Source organism: Rhinopithecus roxellana, chromosome 6 (genome assembly GCF_007565055.1).
Source record: "Rhinopithecus roxellana isolate Shanxi Qingling chromosome 6, ASM756505v1, whole genome shotgun sequence".
Classification (NCBI taxonomy): Eukaryota; Metazoa; Chordata; class Mammalia; order Primates; family Cercopithecidae; genus Rhinopithecus; species Rhinopithecus roxellana.
In genome coordinates this window covers 140,019,446-140,043,917 of record NC_044554.1, presented here as the reverse complement: position 1 = coordinate 140,043,917, position 24,472 = coordinate 140,019,446, and the positions used below count along the sequence as shown (strand labels likewise).

The window sequence follows — 24,472 nt, the reverse complement described above, 5'->3', positions numbered from 1 at the left end:
CTCATTTTTTAGATTTCAACAGGGAATGGGACATTTCACACTGCTAGATTTTTAAAATGACACCTGTTAATCCATTTGTGAACCAGATTCTAATCTTAATTTTTATATTTAAAAATTATCTTTAATATTCCACATCTAAAAATGAGTGAGATAACATGGTTGAGATAATATTCATCATTCTGTGTCTGGCTTATTTCAGATAACATGGTGTCCTCCGGGTTCTTCCATGTTGTCACAAATGGCAGGATTTTATTCTTTTATGGCTGAATAATATTCTACGGTGTATATACGCCACATTTTTTATCCATTCATCCATTGTTGGGCACTTAAGTTGATTCCATATATTGGCTATTATAAATAGTGCTACAGAACTTGAGAGTACAGATACCTCTTTTGGCATGCTGATTCCATTTCCTTTGGCTATACATCCAGTAGTGGAATTGCTAGATCATATGTTAATTCTATTTTTACTATTTTTGGGGAACCTCTATACTGTTTTCCATAATTGTTGTACTAGTATATATTGCTACCAACAGCGTGTAAGTGTTCCCATTTCTCCACATCTTTACCAGCACTTGACTTCTTTTGTCTTTCTGGTAACCACCAGTCTAACTGGAATGAAGTAATATCTCATTATGGTTTTGGTTTACATTTCCTTTACCATTAGTTGTATCAAGTATTTTTTTCATATACCTAACGGTCATTTATATGTCTTCTTTTGAGAATGTCTATGAAAGTCTTTTGCCCATTTTTAAAATGAGTTATTTGGGTTTTTTCCCCATTGAGTTGTTTACGTTCCTTTATATATTCTATATATTAACCCTTTGTTAGAAGTATAGTCTACATATATTTTCTCCCATTTTCTAGGTTATCGCTTTACTCTTGAATAGTTTCCTCTTCAAAAGCTTTTTAGTTCAATGTAACTCCATTTGTCTCTTTTTGCTTTCTTTGTCTGTGCTTTTGAGATCTTATTTAAAAAGTCCTTGCCCAGCCTAACATCATAAAGCATTTTCCCTGTGATTTCTTCTAGTCATTTCATAGTTTCAAATTCTACATTTAAATCTTTAATCCATTTTGAGTTGATTTTTATATATAACATGAGTCACGGTCTAGTGTCATTCTTCTGCATGTGATTATTGAATTTTCCTAGCGCCATTTATTGAAGAGACTACTTTTTCCCCAATGTGTGTTTTTGGCATCTTTGTCAAAAATCAGTTGGCTGTAGGTGTTGAATGTATTTCTGGGCTCTCCATTCTATTCTATTAGTCTATGTGTCTGCTTCTGTGCTAGCGCCATGTTGTTTTGGTTACTGTATCTTTGTATAATAGTATATTTTGAAGTTAGGTAGCGTAATCCTTCCACTTTGTTCTTTTTGCTCAATATTTCTTTGGCTATTTAGGGTATTTTGTAGTTCTACAGAATTTTATAGTTTGTTTTGTTTTGTTTTGTTTTCTATTTTTCTGAAGCAGAGGTCCCTAACCTCCAGGACACAAGCAGGCATATGGGTCTGTGGCCTGTTAGAAACTGGGTCGTGTAGCAGGAGGTGAGCAGCAGGAGGTGAGACAGTGAAGCTTCATATGTATTTTATAGCTGCTCCCCATCACTCACATTACTGCCTGAGATCAGACTCCTGTCAAATCAGCAGCCACATTAGATTCTCACGGGAGTGCAAACCCTATTGTGAACTGCTCATGCAAGGGATCTAGGTTGAGCACTCCGTATGTGAATCTAACACCTGATGATCTGTCAGTGTCTCCCATCACCCCCAGATGGGACCATCTAGTTGCAGGAAAACAAGCTTAGCGGTCCAGCTGACTCAACATTATAGTGAGTTGTATTATTACATTGTAATACATAATGAAATAATGTATAACTATATATTACAATGTAATAATTAACATAAATAAAGTGTGCAATAAATGTAATGCATTTGGATCATCTCAAAACCACCTCCCAACCCTGTGGCTCATCTGTGGAAAAATTGTGATCCATGAACCATGCCCTGGTGCCAAAAACATTGGGAACCGCTGCTCTGAAGAATATCATAGTTATTTTGGCAGGAATTGCATTAAATCTGTAGATCACTCTGGGTAGCATGGCCATTAAAAAGAAATTCTTCCAATTCATGAATATATGTCCTTCCATTTATTTGTGTCCTCTTCCATTTATTTCATCAAAGTTTTACAGTTTTATTGTAGAGATATTTCACCTCCTTGGTTAAATATATTCCTAGGTATCTACATTTTTTAGCTATAGTGAAAGAAAGTTTTAAAATTTCTTTTTCAGAAAGTTCACTATTATATGGACATACTGATTTTTGTATGTTGATTTCGCAGCCTGCAATTTTAGTGAATTTGTTTATTAGTTTGATTAGTTTTTCGTGGAGTTTTTAGAGTTTTCTTTATGTAAAATATTATACCATTTACAAATAGGGACAATTTGACTACCTTCTTCCCAGTTCGGATGCCTTTTATTTCTTCCTCACCAACTCTGGTGACCTTTCCACCATTAGCAGCCTTCCTGTCCACTGCTTTGTTGACACCCACAGCGACTATCTGTCTCATATCACAAATAGCAAAATGACTCAGAGGATAGTCAGAAAGGCTCTCAACACATGAGCTTGCCAGGAACCATATCGACAATGGTAGCATCACCATACTTCAACTATTAAGGGCCATATTCCAGCTTTTTACCAGAATGGCAATCAATTTTTTCCTTCAGCTCAGCAAACTGGCAAGCAATGTGAACTGTGTAACAATCCAGTACAGGGACGTAGCCATCACTGATTTAGCCTGGTTGGTGCAGAATAGTCACCTGAGTAGGGAAGCCATTTGTTTCCATTGGTGGGTCATTTTTGTTGTCATCAGCAATGTTGGCACAGTGAACATCTTTGATGCATATATCCTTGACATTGAAGCCCCCTTTGTCCCCTAGAAGAGTTTCACTCAAAACTTCATGGTGCATTTCAACAGACTTTTTTTCAGTTATAGCATTGATTGGAGCAAAGGTAACCTAGTCACCACTCAGCACACAGGAACAGTACCAAAATCACCAATTTTGTAGAAATCCAGGAGAGACAGACCACAAATAAGGGCTTGTCAGTTGGGTGAGCTGGTGATAGGATGCATTGCAGAGTTTCAAGCAACATCGTTCCACTGGCCTTACTGTCTTTACAGGTGATTTTCCAGCCCTTGAACCCATGCATGTTAGCACATGGCTCTAGCATATTGTTACAATTCCATCCAGAAATTGGCACAGATGTTACTGTGCTGGCATTGTAGCCAATTTTCTTAAGTTTCAGCTTTCTTAATGATTTCTTTGTATGTTTTCTGGCTGTAGGGTGACTCAGTGGAATCCATTTGGTTAACAATAACTGTTTCACACCCAATGTGTAAACCAGAAAGACATGCTCATAGGTCTGTTCATTCCTGGAGATACCAGTTCAAATTTACCAACACAAGCAGCAACAATCAGGGCAGCACAGTCAGCCTGAGATGTGGCTGTATTCATGTTTTTCACAAAGCATCTGTGTCCCAGACTATCAATAATAACCAAGTAGTACTTGCTGGTCTCAAATTTCCACATGGTATCAATGGTGATGCCATGTTCAGGTTCGGCTTTCAGTTTATCCAAGACCCAGGCATACTTGAAGTAACTGTTTCTTATCTCAACAGCCTCTTTCTCAAAATTTTTGATGGTTCTTTGATCAATCCTACCACATTTGTAGATCAAAAGGCCAGTGGTGGTGGACTTGCCTGAATCTATGTGTCCAATTTTGACAATGTTGATGGGAGTCTTTTTCTTTTCTTTTCCATTTGACTTTAGGGATGGTTTTCATGACACTGTTGTTCTAACTGCAAACCTATTGTAAAAAAAGGTTGGTATCAGCTTTAACATCTCCTGCTTCATCCTTGATTTTATTTATTTGAGTCTTCTTTTCTTTTTTTGGTTAGCCTAGCTCGTGGTTTATTGATTTTCCTTTATCATTTCAAAAAACAAACTCTTCATTTTGTTGATCTTTTGAATTTTTGTTCTTAATATCAGTTTTATTTCTGCTCTGAGTTTTATTATTTCCTTCCTTCTGCGAATTTTGACTTTAGTTTATTAGTAAATCAATAACAAATCCTAGGTCTTTGAGGTGCATTGTTAGATTGTTTCTTAGAAATCTTCTTTTGTGATGTAGACAATTATTACTATAAAATTCCCTTTTAGTACTGGTTTTATCGTGTCCCATGGGTTTTGGTAAGATGTATCCCATGCTCATTTGTCTCAAGAAAATTTTAATTTTTCTTTTAACTTATTCACTAACCCATTGGTTATCTAAAAGGATGTTGTTTAACTTCCATGTATTAGTAACATTTCCAAAATTTTATTTTGTTAATTTCTAGTTTAGACCATTATAGAAAATATAGCTGATATGATCTCTCTTCTTACATTTGTTGAGATTTGTTTTGTGGCCTAATATGTGATTCATCCTGGAGAATGTTCCATGTGCAACAGAAAAGAATATATATTCTACAGTTGTTGGATGAAATGTTCTGTAAATGTCTGTTAGGTCCATTTGGTCTGTGGTGCAATTTAAGTCCAATGTTTCTTTGTTGATTTTTTGTCATTAGCTTCCCATTGTTGAAAGTGGGTGTAGTCCCCTACTATTTTGTATTGTGGTCTGTCTCTCCTTTTAGATCTAATAACATTTGCTCTATATATTTGAGTGCTCTTGTGTTGGTTGCATATATATTTACGATTGTTATATCCTCTTGTTGAATTGATCCCTTTCTCATTATACATAATAACCTTTTCTGCCTCTTTTAACAGTTTTTGACTTAAAATATCTTTTATCTGATATAAATATGGCTTATTCTGTTCAATTTTGGTTTTTGTTTGCATGGAATATCTTTTTCTATCGCTTTGCTTTCAGCCTGCCTTTACTGGTGTGGTGAGTCTTTTTTAAGTAGTATATAGTTGGGTCTTATTTTATTTTATTTTGCCTATTCAGCCACTCTACCTCTTAATTTGAGAATTTAATCCATTTACATTCAAGGTTATTATTGTTAGATAAGAACTTGTTTCTGCCATTTTGTTAATTATTTTTTCCTTATCTTATAGATTCCTTATTTCTTTCTTCTTCTCTTGCTATTTACCTCCATGGTTTAGTGGCTTTCTGTGGTGCTAAGCTTTATTTATTTTCTCATTCTCATTTGATTGTCTGCTTTACTTTATTTGTTTGTGATTACCGCAAGCTGACATGAAGAGTCTTGTAGTTAGAACTGACTGTTTTAAGATAATGGAAACTTATCTTTGGTCACATAAAATTAGACAGTTCTCCTTCCCCCTAAAATTTACACTTTTGTTCACTTAATTTACTTCTTTATCTGTGGTGTGTTCCTTAGCCATTAATTGTAATTCTTGGTTTTGACCATTTGACATTAAACGTTCATACTAGAGGAGTGAAGAAGTATATAGCACTCATATCACTGGAATATTATGAATTTGATGTATTAACTTACTCTGCTGTTGAGTTTTATATTTTCACTGGTTTTCCTGTTAGTAATTATGGTCCTTTTGTTTCCATTTGTAGCACTTTCAAGCATTTCTTGTAAAACTAACTCTATGGTAATGAATTCCCTTAGCTTTTCCTTATCTGCGAAGATTTTTATTTCTTCTTCATTTCTGCAAAGAAAATCTCTGCTTGATACAATATTCTCAACTAACAGCTTTTATTTCTTTCAGCACTTTAAATATATCATCCCATTCTGTCCCAGCTTTAAGGTTTCTGCTGAGAAATCTGCTAATAGTGTAATTCAGATTCCCTTATATGTGACCTGATGCTTTTCTTTTGTAGATTTTAGAATTATTTCATTGTCTGTGACTTTTGACAGTTTGATTATAATATGCCTCAGAGAGAATTTTTTGGATTGAATATAATTGGGGATCTTTTAACTTCCTGAATCTGGATGGTCATAACTCTACCAATACTTGGGAATTTTTCAGCTATTATTTTGTTAAATAAATTTTCTGTGCTTTTCTCCATCTCCTTCCTTCTGGCCCTCCTATTATGAGAAAATTGGTTCACTTGATGGTGTTCCATAAGTCCTGTAGGCTTTCTTCATTTTCTATTTTTCTTATTTCTACTTCCCCCCACCGCTCCCCTCTGGTTGGGCTGTTTCAAAAGACATGTCTTCAAGTTCATAAATTATTTCTTCTCCTTCATCTCGTCTGTTGTTGAAGCTGTCAGTTATGTATTTTTTTTTTTTCATTTTGTTCATTGAATATTTCTGCTCTAATTCTGCTTGGTTCCTTTTTTATTTTAGGTATATCTTTGTTGAATTTCTCATTCAGATCATGAATTGTTTTCCTGATTTTATTGAATTGTTTCTCTGTGTTCTCTTATATCTTGCTCAGTTTCCTTAAAATCATAATTTTGAATTTATTTTTCAGATAATATATGAATGTCCTTTTTGGGAGTCTGTTACTGGAGACATTTTGTGGGTGCCATGTTTATTTGCCTTTTTACGTTTCTTTTGTCCCTACATTTATATCTGTGAATCTAATTGAACAGTCACTTTTTTCCAACATTATGGAGTAGCTTTCGTAGGGATAAATGTTTTCCTGTAAACAGGTCCTAGGGTTAAGTGTGGTGCACTGGCTTTAGCTCTAGGTCGACTCAGTGCTCTGGTCTTCATGCAGTTTCTTCAGCTGTAATCCTCTTCAGTGGTATTTATTGCCTCAGTGCTCTAGGTTGCAGGAGTTTGTGATGGCAGCAGTGTAGTTTTGCTGAGGACAGGAGCACTAGGCTGGTTGTTGGACCCTGTGGCAATCTGTCTGGGAAAGCAGAATTATTACTGGACCAGCTGTTGGACCAGGCATGAGAGCAGTGATGCCAGGCATTCCTGCAATGGTATTTGCAGGGATATGGGACCACTACCAGACTGGCTGTCAGGCTGGGCTCAGGTGTGTGCAGGTGTGGTGATGCCAAGCAGGCCTGTGGCTGTCTGTCCAAGGAGGTAAGGCTGCTGCTGAACCAGCTGTTGGGCCAGCCACAGGTGCATGTGAGTACAGCAGGGCCAGGCTCTTAGCCTTCTTACTGAGATTCTTCAGAGAATTCTTCATACATCACCCCATGTGGTATTATAAATGGGAGCTTTGTACCTTATTTTAATTTTGTGATTACATTTGAAATAATTTAGTGGTAGGATTGTTTGCTGGACTATTTTAAGGTGTTATGTATGCATTCCTTTGTAGCACTTTTTCTCTTCCATCACTGATAACATTTATTTATTTACTTTTCCATAAGTTATTGGGATGCAGGTGACATTTGGTTACATGAGTAAGTTTTTTAGTGGTGATTTGTGACATTTTGGCACACCCATCACCTAAGCAGTATACACTGCGCCGTATTTGTAGTCTTTTATCCCTCGCCCCTCTCCAGCTCTTCCCCCCCAAGTCCCCAGCGTCCATTGTATCATTCTTATGGCTTTGCGTCCTCATACTTTAGCTCCCACATATCAGTGAGAACATACAAGGTTTTGTTTTCCATTCCTGAGTTACTTCACTTAGAATAATAGTCTCCAATCTCATCCAGGGCACTGCAAATGCTGTTAATTCATTCTTTTTTATAGCTGTGCAGTATTCCATCAAACATATATACCACGGTTTCTTTATCCACTCACTGATTGATGGGCATTTGGGTTGGTTCCACAATTTTGCAATTGTGAATTGTGCTGCTATAAACATGCATGTGCAAGTATCTTTTTCAAATAATGACTTCTTTTCCTCTAAGTAGACACCCAGTAGAGGGACTTCTGGATCAAATGGTAGTTCTACTTTTAGTTCTTTAAGGAATCTCCACACTGTTTTTTATAGTGGTTGTGCTAGTTTACATTCCCACCAACAGTGTAGAAGTGTTCTCTATTTACCACATATACACCAACATCTACTGTTCTTTGATTTTTTGATTATGGTCATTCTTGCAGGAGTAAGGTGGTACAGCATTGTAGTTTTGATTTGCATTTCCTGATCATTAGTGATGTTGAGCATTTTTCATATGTTTGTTGGCCATTTGTATATCTTCTTTTGAGAATTGTCTATTCATGTCCTTAGCCCACTTTTTAATAGGATTGATTTTTTCTTACCGATTTGTTTGAGTTTGTTGTAGATTCTGGTTATTGGTCCTTTGTCAGATGTATGGATTGTGAAGATTATCTCCCACTTTGTGGGTTGTCTGTTTACTCTGCTGACTGTTCCTTTTGCCATGCAAAAGCTCTTTAGTATAATTAGGTCCCAGCTACTTATCTTTGTTTTTATTGCATTTGCTTTTGGGTTCTTGGTCATGAACCCAAACCATGGGTTTGGGTCCTTGCCTAAGCCAATGTCTAGAAGGGTGTTTCCAATGTTATCTTCTAGAATTTTTATAGTTTCAGGTCTTAGGTTTAAGTCCTTATCCATCTTGAATTGACTTTTGTATAAGGTGAGAGATAAGGATCCAGTTTTATTCTCCTAGATGTGGCTAGCCAATTATCCCAGCACCATTTGTTACAAAGGGTGTCCTTTTCCCACTTTATGTCCTTGTTTGTTTTGTCAAAGATCAGTTGGCTGTAGTATTTGGGTTTATTTCTGGGTTCTCTATTCTGTTCCATTGGTCTATGTGCCTATGTTTGTACCAGTACCATACTGTTTTGGTGACTATGGCCTTACAGTGTAGTTTAAAATCAGGTAATGTGATGCTTCCAGATTTGCTCTTTTTGCTTAGTCTTGCTTTGTCTATGTGGGCTCCTTTTTGGTTCCATATGATGTTTAGAATTTTTTGTTTCTGATTCTGTGAAGAATGATGGTGTGGTATTTTGATGGGAATTGTACTGAATTATAGATTGCTTTTGCAGTATGGTCATTTTCACAGTATTGATTTTACCCATCCATGAACATGGGATATGTTTCCATTTGTTCATGTCATCTATGATTTTTTTAAAAAGTGTTTTGTAGTTTTCCTTGTAGAGGTCTTTCAACTCCTTGGTTAGGTATATTCCTAAGATTGTTTGTTTGTTTGTTTGTTTGTTTTGCAGCTATTGTAAAAGTGGTGGAGTTCTCGATTTGATTATCTGCTTGGTCATTGTTGGATATAAGGGCTACTGGTTTGTGTACATTAATCCTGCATCTGGAAACTGAATTCTTTCATCAGTTCTAGGAGCTTTCTGGAGGAGACCTTAGGGTTTTCAAGGTAAAAGATCGTATCATCAGCAAGCAGTGACAGTTTTACTTCCTCTTTACCAATTTGGATGCTCTTTCTTTCTTTCTCTAGTCTGATTGCTCTAGCTAGGGCTTCCAGTACTATGTTGAAGAGTAGTGGTGACAGTGGGCATGCTTGTCTTGTTCCAGTTCTCAGAGGGAACGCTTTCAACTTTTCCCCATCAGTATTATGTTGGCTGTAAGTTTTTAATAGATGGCTTTTATTACATTAAGTTATGTCCCTTGTATACCGATTTTGCTGAGCGTTTTAATCCTAAAGAGATGCTGGATTTAATCAAATGCTTCTTTTTTTGCACTTCCTGCCTAGAACTCCCAAGATTATATGCCCTTTGTCTTCCACTACCAGGGTGAGTAGGGAAGGACAATCAAGAGGAGGGCAGGGTTAGGAGTTTCTGAGCTCAGACTCTCCTTGGGTGGGTCTTGCTGTAGCTGCAAAATGGGGGATGGGGTTGAGATTCCCAGGTCACTGGACTTGTGTACCTAGGAGGATTATGGCTGCCTTTGCTGAGTCATGCAGGTTGTCAGGGAAGTGGGGGAAAGCCCACAGTCACAGGCCTCACACAGCTCCCATGCAAACTGAAGGGCCAGTCTAACTCCCACCGTGCCCCTACCAACAGCCCCGAGTTAGTTTCCAGGCAGAAGGTATGACGGGCTTGAAAACCCATCTCCCATCTGTGAAAGAAAAGGTCTTGGTTCTTCCCCTGTCTGTGGAGTTTGCACACCGGATTTGCGCCCTCTCCTGAGTTCTAACCAGGTGGCTTCTCACCCCGTTCAAATTGTTACAAAGTTTAGCTAGAGATTTCCTTTTCCCTGTGGAGTTTTACATCCTGCTCCTCTGGTCACCCTCCCGTTGGATCCCTGTGGTGTGGTGCCAGGCAGGTATGGCCGGTTAGGGGACCCTAGGAGCTCCCAGGGCCTTTCCGCTGCTTCCTCTACCCCTGTATTTGGCTTGGCTCTCCAAATTGACTCAGCTCCAGGTAAAGCCGGAAACTTCTCCTGGAAATGGATCATCAGCTTCTCTAGTGGGGGTGTGTGTTGGGGAGAGGAGGGTCTCCCTTTCCCACTTCCTCAGTTGGGCACTCACAGTATTTGGGGGATCTCCCGAGTTCAGCAGGAGCAGTCCACTTCCTTCAGAGGGTCTGTATGTCCTCTCGAGATTGCTGGTTTGTTCTTGCAGTCTGTTGAGCTAAAATTTACAATGCGAGCTGCTCTGTCTGGAGCTACAATCTAGTCCTGCCTCCTGTCCACCATGATGATCCAAGAGAACTGTTAACATTTAATTGGTTAGTTATTACTGTTGTCACAGTAAGTAACATGGAATTTAGAGTCAAGCATATCTATTTAGAAAACCAGATTTTCAATTCTATGTAAAGACTTGAACAAGTGACATAGTTTCCCTGTCAATAAAATGAGGAGAATAATACCTATCTCAAAGGACTGTTGAGAGTCTTAAATGGAAAAATGCCTGTAAATCCCTTAGCAGGGAGCCTGCTCATAGCAGGCACATAGTAGATGTATTAGTCCTCCCCATACGGTTCCTCCTTTATTAATAGACCTACAGTTGGATTGTATGTTCCTTCAGGTGTGAAAAGCCTGCCTTTATGTTTTACACACTTGTACTCTGAAACACAGTTTATATTAATAAATTTTTGTTAAAACTCTTTCTACCCACCCCCTTTTAAAATTTATGTCTTCTGGGTAGACAAGGAAAAACAGGTATTTATGCTTGTGAGAAGTATATCTAAATTAAGAATCAATTAGAAATAGATGGACATTTTGAAGACAAATCCTTGAATTATTCACTTTAGTGAATGGGTTTCATATGTTCCTTGGCTTTTTGAAAGTTTATTCTTGGTCCTCAGACATGTTTCATAATGTTGCTAGGTAAATGAAACATCACTGGAAGGCATGCTATCTACAAACCCTCAAAAGGTACAACTCCATAGGTAGCCTGGTCTTACTATGGCCAAATAATGACTCAATAAGTGTCAATATAATTAGCAATTTATGTTGATTTCAAAATGCTCCTGCGGAGTCAATGAGTACCTCCACATGGCCTCCGACAGTGGTGCAGAATGTTGCTGGACACTCTGCACAAAGGGGTTTATCCTATTCTGCTCCAGCCTTTCTCCCCCTTTCTTCAGTACCCACTATATTCTGCGAAATGCTACAACCCACATTCAGTCTGTGTTTGTAATGCATTCTCTTCTGTTCCTTCACATATGGCAGTCTGAAACAATTACATAATGAGACATATTATCAGGGCATAACTGTCAAAAATGAAGACTAAGCTATGAATAAATATTACCCACTTATTAGCTAAGCTGCTCGTGTGTCCTCTAATCTATATGTGCCCCGACTTTCAGATTTACATTCATATCCCTGATTACCTGTGTAACAAATGAATGCAGCACTAATTATGTTTGGAAAAAGATTTATAAAGTTTATAAAGATTTATAAACTTTAAAATGATGAATTCCATTCTAAAGTAAGTTTCCTTACCATTTTTGTGTTGTAGTCTTTTTTGCCAGTCTGGTGAAATCTACTGACTCTTCTCAGACATAATGTTTTAAAATTTATAAAATAAAATATGTAGGCTAAAAAAGGGAGTCAGTTAAATTAAAATACTGTTAAAATTTTGATTTAGAGATATATATGCTTTTTTTCTATGAAAAATTAGATTAAAATACTGTTAGAAATTTTCATTTAGAAATATATATGGTTTCTTACTAACAAATTAAAATCTAGAAGTTCAATAATTATTAAAATTTGACATAATGAATATAAATAACATTTTGAAAAAATACATAAGATAAAAATAAAAAACAAAATAAAATAAAATTTAATGTATTATTTTATTTTATAGAGACTATTGTAGATATTTTGGTATTGTGGATAATTAAAATATATTACCATTTCTTAAAGTAGGAAATACTGTAACAACTATAATGTGATACTTATCAGTGACAAAGTCACAGGTATTACTGACTACATTTATGTTTGAAAGAAATGCTTGATTTCAATTACATGTTAGTGAAAATAAAGTTGCATTTTTCCTATTCAGATTCACAGACCATGTGTTAAGAATCTTGATCTAGTATGACCCAATTTTGAGGATTTTATTAAGTTTCTTTCCTCTGAAATACCTTTTATAGATGCTCTGTTTTAAATGTGAAAATACCTAAATTGAAAGCTTGTCTTGTCTCTACTCCCATGGAGGTATTTAAAAAGACATGTAAACTCTTTCAGAAATGTACTTTGTTTTCCTTCAAAAGTATACTTTATAACATTAAATTGAACAAAAGCAACATCTTCCTCTAGATAGACACAAATGCGTCTCAATATCATGGTGTCAGGATTTCACAGTTCTTGACATACTACTTTTGAAGGTAGAGCTGTTTCCCACCTGAATCTCCAGGTCTGGTTGCAACTTCTGCCTTCCTATCTATGATTCTTCTTTTTCTCACACTCAAGAAAACCAACCAGAGGCAATGATTGGGCACACTAATGAATGCTACACTGTTCTACTTTCTTTTGTAATGAAATTATTTGGAAACTTGTGGTGTTCCCTGATAAATAACCAATGAATTGTGGCAATGTTCCTAGTACACAAGTGTGGTGAAGCTCCCTGGTAGAGAACAGTTGTTCTATGCATGGTTACATACACTGTGGAATTAATGCTGGAACATTGTGTCTTTCAGCCCTTAAAAAATAAATTGCCATTTAGCATTTATAGCAGCAGTACTAAAGTGACAACCTTAGTGATCTGGAAGTGTTCATGTTTCTCTAAAGCATAGGTTGGTAAACTTTTCCAAAGGTCCACATAGTAAATATTTTCAGCTTTGTCGACCATATGGTCTCTACTCTGCCTTTGTACTACAAAAAGAGACATAGACAAGACCTAACCCAGTGAACGTGGCTGTGTTCCAATGAAAACTAATTTATGGGCATTGAAATTTGAATTTTATATAATTTTCAGATGTTATACTACTTTTTTTTTTTAATATATAAACACCATTCTTAATTTGTTATGAGTCATACAAAAAAGGCAAGGGGCCAGATTTGGTCCATAGGTCATCTTTTGCTGCTCGCACTCTTAAATATGAAGTCAATAGCCAGGTAGCAAACCAATTAAATAGGTTGATCTAGCTGGCTAGGCCATCCCAAGGAGAACTGTTCTTAAAATAACTCTTAGCTAGAATGTGAGGTGAGGAAGTCTGATGTTCCAAAGGATACCACATATAGAAACAGAATTCAAAAAAAAAAAAGAAAGAAAGAAAGAAAGAAAGAAAGAAAGAAAGAAAGAAAGAAAGAAAGAAAGAAAGAAAGAAAGAAAGAAAGAAAGAAAGAAAGAAAGAAACAGAATTCAAAATTGCATAGATAGAAACTTTCTCTGTCTGAAATCAATCAGGACCCTGATCTCAAAGATAATATGTAGGGGCATCAATTGTATACAGACAGATTGCAGATTGTGCTGTATCAAAAAATGTGGAAGTGTTATGGGAGCAAATTTGTACAACACAAATTTAGAGTTTCGTTTTGTCTTTGTTTTCTCTCCCTGAATGCCTAATTAAAAGGAGTATGGTATTTATTTGCCTTTGCTAGAGTTAGTAAACATGGCACTATTCCTATAAAATTATTTGTGTTAGCAAGAACATGAAAGTTTAAAAGGCTTGGTCTTCTAAATCTATGAGAAATATCTTTATTACTGATTATTAACAGCAGAATTGATTTTCAAGGCATTTTTGCAAGCAGAAAAACAAAGACAAATTAAAGAAAAAAATCAGAAGGAGGGTGGTAGACAGTAGCAATATGGTGTGGGTGTAGACAGATCCCTGTGATTCATGAAAAAGTTAGGGCTCACAGATTAACTCTGTCTTGAGAACGTGTTTCATTTCTTATAGAATGGTTCCCATCAACCAGTTTCAGATCATTGCGGAAATTAACACAGAATTCTACCTATTTAGGAATCAGGCTGTGCAAAATCTACAATACTAAATGTGAACTCCAATCCTGTGGTGGTGGTGATCGTGGTGGTAGTTGTTGTTTTATAAATATCAGCAGGCACACATCTGGGACTTTAGTGCTTGCCACAATGTCGTTTTCTGGTTGACATATATCTAAGAAATGCGTATATTAACACCCAGGCTATAGAGCCAAGCACATTTTAGTGCCGGCTACAGCTGAAAGAATATGTTTCCATTCCTTGTCCATCTGTTCTTGGCAACATAAATTTAAACTAGAAACACAGAATAAGTTTCATGAGAAATATGTCTAAATGGGGTTTAGAACAGCAAGGTGGAAGCTCTAAGTTAACATTTGATTTTGTAGCTAAAATATTGTTTTTACTTGGAGTAATCTCATGCTACAGCTACAGCTTAAAGTTAAAAATAATAGATTTTTATTATTCACTTAAAAGTTTGGTGGCTTGGTCTCATATTCTTTTTAAAGTGATTTTATTAAATTTGCCTATGATCCTGGGCTTTGAGATTGCAAAGCACTATTTGCTGCCACACAGTTGAACTACACTGAAAATAAATCATTAGCATCTCTAAACTCTATGCTAAAATTGAGTTATTAGAGAGGAGTGAGCACTTTCTGTACAAAATGGATTCCATACAAAACACATTTGCTTGTTTTTCTACGAGTCCAACCTCAAATATGACCAACTATTATGTGGCTATCTTGTATAATAATCATGCCTCCCACTGTATTCCACCCCTCTAGTTTTTCTGCTACTAAACAATATAAAATTATGTATTTACATTTGAAAATACACAAAAACACATAAGAATATTAAAATGGAAAAGAACCATATATGGGCACCTAGACTTTGGCCTGCAAATCAAGGGTCTCAGGACTCTGAGTTAAATAGGTGAGCAGAAGGGCTGTCACTGAGTCTTGGGACAGGACTGTCTGGGATTCCACTGATGTGAGTTCAACTTCTGATTTCCGGCTGAATGCAAGTATTCAGATTGGAAAGGAACCTTGAAGCTCACACAGTGCGATCTCCACCTTTATGTTAAGATGATTTCTAAAATTTTGTAAAGTCTGCCCTTTTCATATGATTGACTTATCAAATGTAGCATAGTGCATCAAAGCAATAGGGTTCACATTTTGGCTCTGTCACTTTCTAGGTACGTGAGTATGAATAGTTTTTAACTTCTCCAATGTTTAGCTTCTCTATCTGTAAATGGGAAGAATCACATTTATCTTAAATTGGTCTGGAGCAGGAGCAAATGAGATAATATAATTAGTCCTAGTAAATACTCAACAAGCAATAACTCTTACTATTAGCACCTTCCTAATGTCCTCTGCTAAAAAAAAAAAATTAATAATAATGATTGCATGGGACTAATTATCTAGTATACTACCAAACAGTATTTTGGTAGAATATTCCTTAACATCGGAAAAACATTTCACAAAACTACTATTGTTTCTTGAACTTCTGTACAGTTACCTATTACTGTAGACAAGTTAACGCAAAGATTTAGGGACTCCATCTCTAATGTATAAAATAAGAAGCTTCAACTCCATGATCTCTAAGATCTCTTGTTCGAGTAATTTAACAAAACCATGTTTGACAGCATATCCTCATATTTTATTTATAGTGTTGAAATGTGTATTTGCTGCCAAATGTCTGATGTGGGATGTATAAATGGTCCTTATATACATGTGGAATAACATTAAGTTTGTTGATGTTAAAAACTACTGGGTTATTTTTTTTTTTTTTTTTTTTTTTTTTTTTAGTATTATTTGGCTCAGAATCTGTGTTTCCCATTTTGTTTTAGAATAAGCTGACAGTAAATCATTTCCCACAGAACCTCAAGGTTTAGTTAAACTGAGAGTTATAAAAGTAGGCCATCTTTTTATTACTTTAAGTTTCTAAGACAAGTTTTCTTTGTGAAGTGGCTGTTATGTGTTTAAAATCTCCGTAATATCAAATGGCATTAAATTGTGGATATATGTATACACATTGCAACTTAAAAGGCATCTACTTTCTTTCAGATCTCAGTGACCAGCTGCTGGAGGTGGTCGGCTTGGAAGGAGCCATGGAGATGGGGCAAATATACACAGGCCTGAAAAGTGCTGGCCGGCGGCTGGCTCAATGCTCCTGTGTGGTCATCAGGTAGTTCTCCTTCTGTACTTGACAAAGGAGTTTGATATGGCGTAGCCTCAAACTAATTAAAAGTATGTAGAACTCTCATAGTAACATTGTTGTCTTTGGGTTCCAAATAATCAGTGACTAATACTGATATATTTCAGAATAATGGACATAGGCAGATTGTATAAAATATTGGTTAGCTATTACTTATCTGGTTTGTTGGAATCTAATTCTCTCTTGTTGACTACCATGGACACATTGATGCATGAATTCAAATATGCAAATTTTATGGTTGATACTCACATTAGTCTACTGAAGCACTAAAGTATTTACTGGGCAAATTATCTAATGAAAATAATGACAAGACACCATTGACTTAAATTCTTTCAAGGATTAAAGTGCTGCATTAAGATTTTATGTATGTTTTAAATTTTAACTTTTTCAAGCATTTTTTTCTCCAAAATTTCACCTGCAGAAAAAAAAAAAAAAGAGGCCTTTTGTTGCCCAGGCTAAAGTGCAGTGGCACGATCATGGCTCACTGCAACCCCCACCTTCCAGTTTCAAGGATTCTTCTGCCTCATCCTCCCACAAAGCTGGGATTACAGGCACCCACCACCACACCTGGCTAATTTTTGTATTTTTAGTAGAGATGGGGTTTCATCATGTTGGTCAGGCTGGTTTCAAACTCCTGACCTCGTGATCTGCCCAGGTGAAACCACGGATTGTAACACAGACATAACTGATATTATTTATCTGAAAGTATTGGTGCTGGAAAATCTGAGACATCAAACACCTTTCTCCCAGTTTGCAATGTAGGGTTATAAAAACAAGGAATCTCTTTTGGCTGTAGAAATTCTGATCGTGTCATTAAACATAAATCCTGAAATTTTTCTTTTGACATCCAGAATTTTTTTTAATATCACTACATTTAACAGGAAACTCATAATATTCCTATGACTAAGGTACTTTTCAGGGGATTTATTAATAGTGGAGCATTGAAACTCCTTTCATAGGAGATAAATTTAGAGCCCAACTATTACCATATTTGCCTTCCCTGGTCTCATCATCTTATATCTCACATATAGTCTGTAATATAAAGTATTTCCTTGCTATACTTAAAATGAAATATTTTCCCCCAGGACTAGCAAGTCTCTGCCAATGCAAATTGATGGGGAGCCATGGATGCAGACCCCATGCACAGTGAGTACAGAATAGTTGATATGCTATGTCAATCTCCGTTTTTCTTTCCTCTTTGACTAATCACAATAACTGATTTTTTTCTTTATGTCTTTTCAACTTATCACCAAATAGTCCTTTTGTTGTTGTTGTTATTTTCGTGTCAGAGCCACTGCATTTAGGTTTTAGACATTATATACCCTTGGCAATGATTTAGCTCTTGAATGTTTGTGCTAGCCTAAGTATAAATAGATCTTTTACATAGATCAATTATAAACCATCAATAAATTATAAACTCTGGAGCTAAACAAAATATTAATAAAAGTTTATCTTAAACATTTTTGTGTTTATTTCAGAGCACATTATGAGAATATTATTTACGAGAACTGCAAACATAAGCTTACATGTGAATTTATTTCTCAGCTATTCTATTGCCTCCATTTGGGGGATTTGAGGGCTTTCTTCTCCATAAGAAAAAAAATTCTCTCCAGTTTCTACCATAGTTGTGTTTTCCAGATTGAGCTATTAGTTAAGTCAGACATTTCACCCCTCTCAAAAAAATTCAGTTTTTATTTGCATAGTGAATATTTTATTGCATTTCAAAAACAGGCTAGGAACTGCTTTTGGCACTGGGAGTAGAAACATGAACAAGACTAACAATGTAATTTCCTTCAAGTTTCTTACATTCCAATAATAGGGGGCCAGATAAATAAACAAATATTTGATAAGTATAACTTCAGGCTGCGAGAGTTATTAAAAAATAAGGTGAAATGATGAAGAGAAACTGGATTAGCTGTGGAGAATACTACTTGATATAAGGGAGACCTCCTTGAAAGGACACAGCCGAAAGCTCAGTATAAAATACAAAAAAAAAAAAAAAAAAAAAAAATTAGCTGGACTTGTTGGCGCACACTTGTAGTCCCAGCTACTCAGGAGGCTGAGGCAGGAGAATCACTTGAACCCAGGAGGTGGAGGTTGCAATGAGCTGAGATCATGCCATTGCACTTCAGACTGGGTGACAGAGTGAAATTCCATCTAAAAAAAAAAAAAAAAGACACTAAGGAAGGTGGTGCGACCAAAGCTTCTAGAATTAGGGGAGAATGGTAAGAGGCTAAGTAGAAAAGGTAGACAGAGAACAAATCATGTAGAAAAAATGATGGTAAAGAGATAAGTTTTGATTCTAAGTACAATAGGAAACTACTGAAAACTTTAAGCATCATCTGATTACATGTTTTTAAGTTCACATTGGCTGCTCTGTGGAGGATTGATTGTACTGAGCAGCAACGGAGAGATGGATCTATGCTAGTACTCTGGACTTGGGCAAGGATGGCAGCAGGGAAGTAAAATGAAAGTGGATGAATTTAAGCTATATTCCAGAACTAGAACAAGAAAAATTTATTAATGAGTTCCTGCGGATGCAGGAGGTGGAGGAAAGGGCTGAATTGAAGTTAACTCTTACCTAAGTATGATAGTGTCATTTACTGAGTAGTTAAAGTTCAGAGAGAAACTGGCTAGAGGGCAACAGGGGAAGATCTTAATCTTGCACAAGCATTGTGTTGAATGCTTGTGTTATATGTGAGTATTTATTAAATATTCACATAAATTCTAAATAATGAAGCCACCATTTTTTAGATGGAGAAAATACAAGTCCTGGGAGGTTAAATAGCATACACAAGGTCAGGTATGAAGTAGATATGGAAGTAAAATCCAAGACTCTTTAATTAAAGCCCATTCTCTCAACCACTAGTGTAAACAACTTTAGCTACAGATTTCAAACAGCACAGATTAGCATGTAAGAAGGAATTTTTCATTTTGCCTTTGTAATGGTGTTACTCTAAAGCTATTGGCTCAAACTTTGTGTATAACACATAAACATAACTTCTTGTTTGTTTCTGGTGTATTCTTTTAGCTACCTGAACACTTCATCTTTTTCCTCCCTTCACCAGTATGTGTACATATACATCTTTTTTGTAATCGTTCACTCTCCAAATGGCACTTCTAAATTCACATTATTCTATTCACATGGATGCTTAAAATGTTGTTGTTAGTGAAGGTGATCATTAACATCATTAATGATGGTGATGGTTATAGTGATGATAAATGTAGTAGTGATGGTGGTGATAGTATTGCCGGGGGGGGGGGGTGATGGTTATGATGGTGTTGGGGTAGTAGTGGCTATTGTAATGACGGAAATAGTGGTAAAACTGTGGTGATGGTGGTGATGGTAGTTGCAATGGTGGTAGTTGTAATGCAAGATAGTAGTGGTTGGTAGTGGTGTTGTTTTTAATGAAAAGTCACTTTTCATCAGCCTTGGTAACAAAAGAATAAGTAAATCAAAGAAAATAAAACCAACTAGCTTCCATGAATACTCTTTGTATTATTTTGGACACTTCTCATGAGAAGAGGCATTTAGCCTCTTCTTATGCCGTGTTTTGAGTCAAGAAGCGGTCACAGCTATGATAATATCTAATATTTATTAAGTCCTTAGAATGTCCTGTACATATAGTTGGAGACACTTGACCTATGTTGATGCATTTAATCCTCACAAAAATTCTATGGTTAGCCTTATTTTATGGATGAAATAACTGAGGAAGACAAAGGTTAAATAGTTCATCTAATTCTACACAGTTAATAAATAGCAGAGTAGAAATGGAAACCCAGGTAGTCTGGCTCTAGCATCTGCATGCTTCATCTCTGCTCCTCATTGGGAAGTTCAACACAAAACGGCCCCAGGGCATGCTGGAGATCTCCATCCAGAGTGTGTGACCTTTGGTAAATGACGGACTACCTTTCTCTCTGACTACCTTTCAAGCTTCTCCTGCTTGAAAATCTCTGCCTATTGAAATTTAATTAATGTGCTAGAATAATTTAAGCTTGTTTAACACAAGTACTTTTAACACTACTTTTGTTAATTTTTATTTCAATAAGTAATAAGACATTCATTTCACCTGTTAACTATCATGATTTACAATTGTTAAATTAATAATTTTATATAACTTATATTGAATTTTCTTCCCTTGTAAACTCACTTATTCATTTAAAACATTTATTGCAGCTTACAGTAGACCAAGAATCATAGTAGACTATGGCTCATTATTATGATTTTACATTCTGGCATACTCTACTTTTCCTAGAGCCACATGCGGTTCTGAACTTTAAATTTCACTGTAATTGAAGAGAATATTTAGTATTCATAACACTGGTATGGTTAACTATGGAGCATTTTTGCTTCAACTGAATAACCCAATATTTTTCTTACAGAACATAAGAATGCTGCAATGTTAAAATTCTCTGCTGAATTTAAATATCTGTAAGCTGATATTCAATTTATGAAGGAATTGCTCTAGACATAACTTTAGAGGAGAACAGAAGTTCTGTTTTTTCTTTAGTAGAATATATAAAGTAGAAATATCAATTAATGCTTTCTTAAAAATCAAGATAATACAAGTTTTGGAGTTGGTAGGTAGTGATGATGACACAACAATATGATTGTACTTGGTGCCATTGAACTGCACGCTTAAAAATGTAAGTTAAAATGGTGAATTTTATGTTGTGTATATTTTGGCACACTAAAAAAGTCACTGAGAGAAAAATTAATGTAAGATTTATTTATAAATTTCACTGATTGAGTTCAAAGATTAGGAAAAGAAAAAAACCGAAGAGCTTAATACTAACTCTTCAAATACGCACTTGGTAATTATTTTTAGGACCATCTAGATTCTGTCACTGTAAAGCCATCAACGTTAATTTTTTCAGTGCTCCTGTATTAATTATTTTGTAATAGTCACTGAGTTAACACAATTATTTTATCCATATAACTATTGCTTGTGATAATAAGCATATCAAACTGAAGACAATATTAATTCTAGAAGAGTGTATATTGAAAATCGTTTTAGAAGAGCTGTCTTTAGGCCAGACTCCAGAGCCTATTTTATTCTTTCTTCTTCCTCCCCCATCCTTCCTCCTGAGCACATAGAACATATGATTCTATAGTCAATATGTTCTTATAAAGGGAAGAAGAAAGAGCAGCTTGGGGTGGAGGGTAGAGGGAATAGAGTGGTAGGATAAGAGAGGACATAGACTAGGTAAGATTTTAGTTTGTATCTGTACAACTAGCACCCCTTCACTACCCATTTATTTTAAGTGATACATGACCAGTAAAGTTTAAGTGAGAAGCGACTATTCAAAGTCTCAGGAACCTCAAATTTATTACAACTAAAATGGACTCATCATTTGCCTCGCGACATCTCTCCTTCCCCAAATGAGGTCTTCTCACATCCTAGATCTGCGATTCTTCCCTATATCATACTGAGATAGTGAAACCATTGAAACACCTGGTGTTTCCTAAGCTAGAAATCTGAAAGTCATCCTGTACCTCTCTCTATACCCTCAAATCCAATTTACATGTCCATATAATGATATGACCTATTTCTGGAATCTTTTCCTTTCTTTCTCTCCCTACTAACCACTGTCTTAGATTTGGTCCAATTCATTTCTCTCTCATTCCTGGCAAAATCACATCAATATTTCCCTATCTCAATTTTTGTTCCAATTAAGTCCATGCTTCACATTTCTATCAGAATGGTCACTATAAAATATGAATCTCACCGTGGCACTCTTCTACTTAAAATATCCTTTAGTTACTTTCTGTGTGATAAAATGTAGTTTGAGCGAGGATTCCTGTTTTACCAACATAATCTCTTACTTTTTAAAAAGTCTTTTCTTTTTGTCCAAACAAATTTTTCCTCTTCTTTAGTTTGGTAACCAGCTCATCTTTTGAGACTCATTCCTTGCTGTCCCTGCTCCATAAATCCTTCCCTGAGCATGACCCCTCCTTCCACTTCTCCACTCCTTTTTCTCCAAATAGCCTAAAAGCTCAGCCTCAGTGTTTCACAGTTTTATCAAAACAATAACAACATTACGATGGAATTCTCAGTTATATGTCCAGTTCCTTTTAGACACAAGCTTACCGAGATCATGGACCATGATTTGGATCATCTTGGTAGCCCCAGAGCATAGCACTGTGCCTCACACATAATTATATTGCCAATACCAAATGCACTTTGAATTTGCAAATTTCTGAAATACTTCTTGGGGTAGTATAGCATTTTTTAAAAGTGTTTTTCTACTAAATCTTCTTTCACTGAACATAATGTAGGTTGGCTAGCAATTCATTCACATATTTTTATATATAAATACATGTAAAAGTTATTTTGAGTTATCTTTATTCATTATATTCTCAAAGCAAAGAATTTGAATGTATCACAGAAGAAATTCTTTCTCAATCTCAAAAGATTTAATCCTTCTATTTCCTGTATGGTATGGTTAAACTTCTTCGGGCCACTTCCCGCTGGATTATCAATTATATATTGCTTTTGCACATTCAAAAAGCCGCATTCTGTTAATTATTTGAAATATTAATAGGCATGTATTATTACTCATGACACATTTATGAAAAGTAATGCCAACAAGATTTTAATGCAAAATTTCTCTGGGTTTCTTGTTTATGATGAAGACAGAAAAAACTCCTGAAACTTCCTTCCATGTGGTAGAGAACGGAAACGAAATCATGAACAGATTACACATTAAATAGTGAAATGATCACTGGTAGACTAAGAAGACTCTACAGAGTGATAGCTGAGCCCATGGCAACTTCTAGAAAACATTTATGTATGTCTTAACCCTTCTTTGCCTTTTTTCTGTACTTTCCCTGGCATAATACCTCTTAAGATCTTAAACCTGTTTGCCCAATCTTAGCTTACAACTACTTTCAATGTGCAATTGAGCCCTAACCTGGTGTGGGACCAATACCAACCAAGCCTGGTAGTCTTGCTGCCTTAGGTATGATCTTTTCAAATCCTGGATACCCTATGAGCACCTGCCTCCTGCTGCCCAGATTTCTACTGTGTGACCCATTCCATGAGATGCTGTTTTCTGACTTGACTGCCGGTTCCCCTCCCTGGCACTAGCACCTCCTTGACTTGGACACTGACTACTTGCTTTGCCTTTGTTTGCATCCTCTACTAGGAAGACTTGGTCCTTTTTCTATTGCCCTAGCCACTGCAGTTATCTAGACTTCATTTTGACACTTGTTGTCACACATTCCACCATAACTTTAAAATACAAACTATTTAAAAAGAAAAATAGTATTCTGGAGCTTATTACATTTTTTGTTTATGTGGTTGTTTTTTCAATTTGTTAAAATGATCATAATACTAAAGTGTTAGTTACTGTTTAATCACTTGCTAAATACACAATAGTCTCAGGCCATTAAGATATAAAGTAAAAGGTTGCATAAATTTAAGTTTTTCAAGACCCAGCAAGTTAATATCAACTAGACAAAGGTTGCTGGATTTTTCAAGACATAAGAACAGCCTGGAGATATTTGTAGTAAAACCCTGGTGACAATGCCTAGATATAACTTTTACCTTGCTTACCATGTACCAGTTTCTGTTGTATGCGTACATGTTTGTTACTTATTTAATCCCCATAGCAACCCTAAGATGTCAGTAAAGTTATTATAATCCCCATATTATAAATTTAAGAAAAACCTAAAGCCAGAGAAGTCAAGTAATTTTCCCAAGGCCACACAGCAAAAGGCAGAAATAGGCCATTGGGTTTTAATATCTTAATTATGATGCTTTGCTACCTCACTCAGTCACTCTTCAGAGGCTTAATGTATTTTTTTTTTTTTTTTTTTTTTTAAGATGAAGTTTCTTTCTTGTTGCCCAGGCTAGAGTGCAATGGCGCTATCTCGGCTCACTGCAACCTCCACCTCCTAGGTTCAAAGGATTCTCCTGCCTCAGTCTCCCGAGTAGCTGGGATTACAGGCATGTGCCACCATGCCTGGCTAGTTTTGCATTTTTAGTAGAGACGGGGTTTCTCCATGCTGGTCAGGCTGGTCTTGAACTCCCAATCTCAGGTGATCCACCCGCCTCGGCTGCCCAA

At 36.1% G+C, this 24,472-nt stretch overlaps 1 protein-coding gene across 19 annotated transcripts in view; it reads left to right on the top strand.

Moving 5' to 3' along the window:
• DGKB (diacylglycerol kinase beta) overlaps positions 1-24,472 on the top strand; it is an 832,080-nt gene that overhangs the window by 781,991 nt on the left and 25,617 nt on the right. For 18 of the 19 annotated variants that reach the window (XM_030932056.1, XM_030932048.1, XM_030932051.1 and 15 more), the window contains 2 exons: positions 16,252-16,372; positions 17,488-17,548. In XM_030932056.1, coding sequence (XP_030787916.1) covers positions 16,252-16,372; positions 17,488-17,548 — 182 coding nt within the window. Of the gene's footprint in view, positions 1-16,251; positions 16,373-17,487; positions 18,388-24,472 lie in introns of those variants that run through there. The other variant, XM_030932054.1, reaches the window with a different exon arrangement.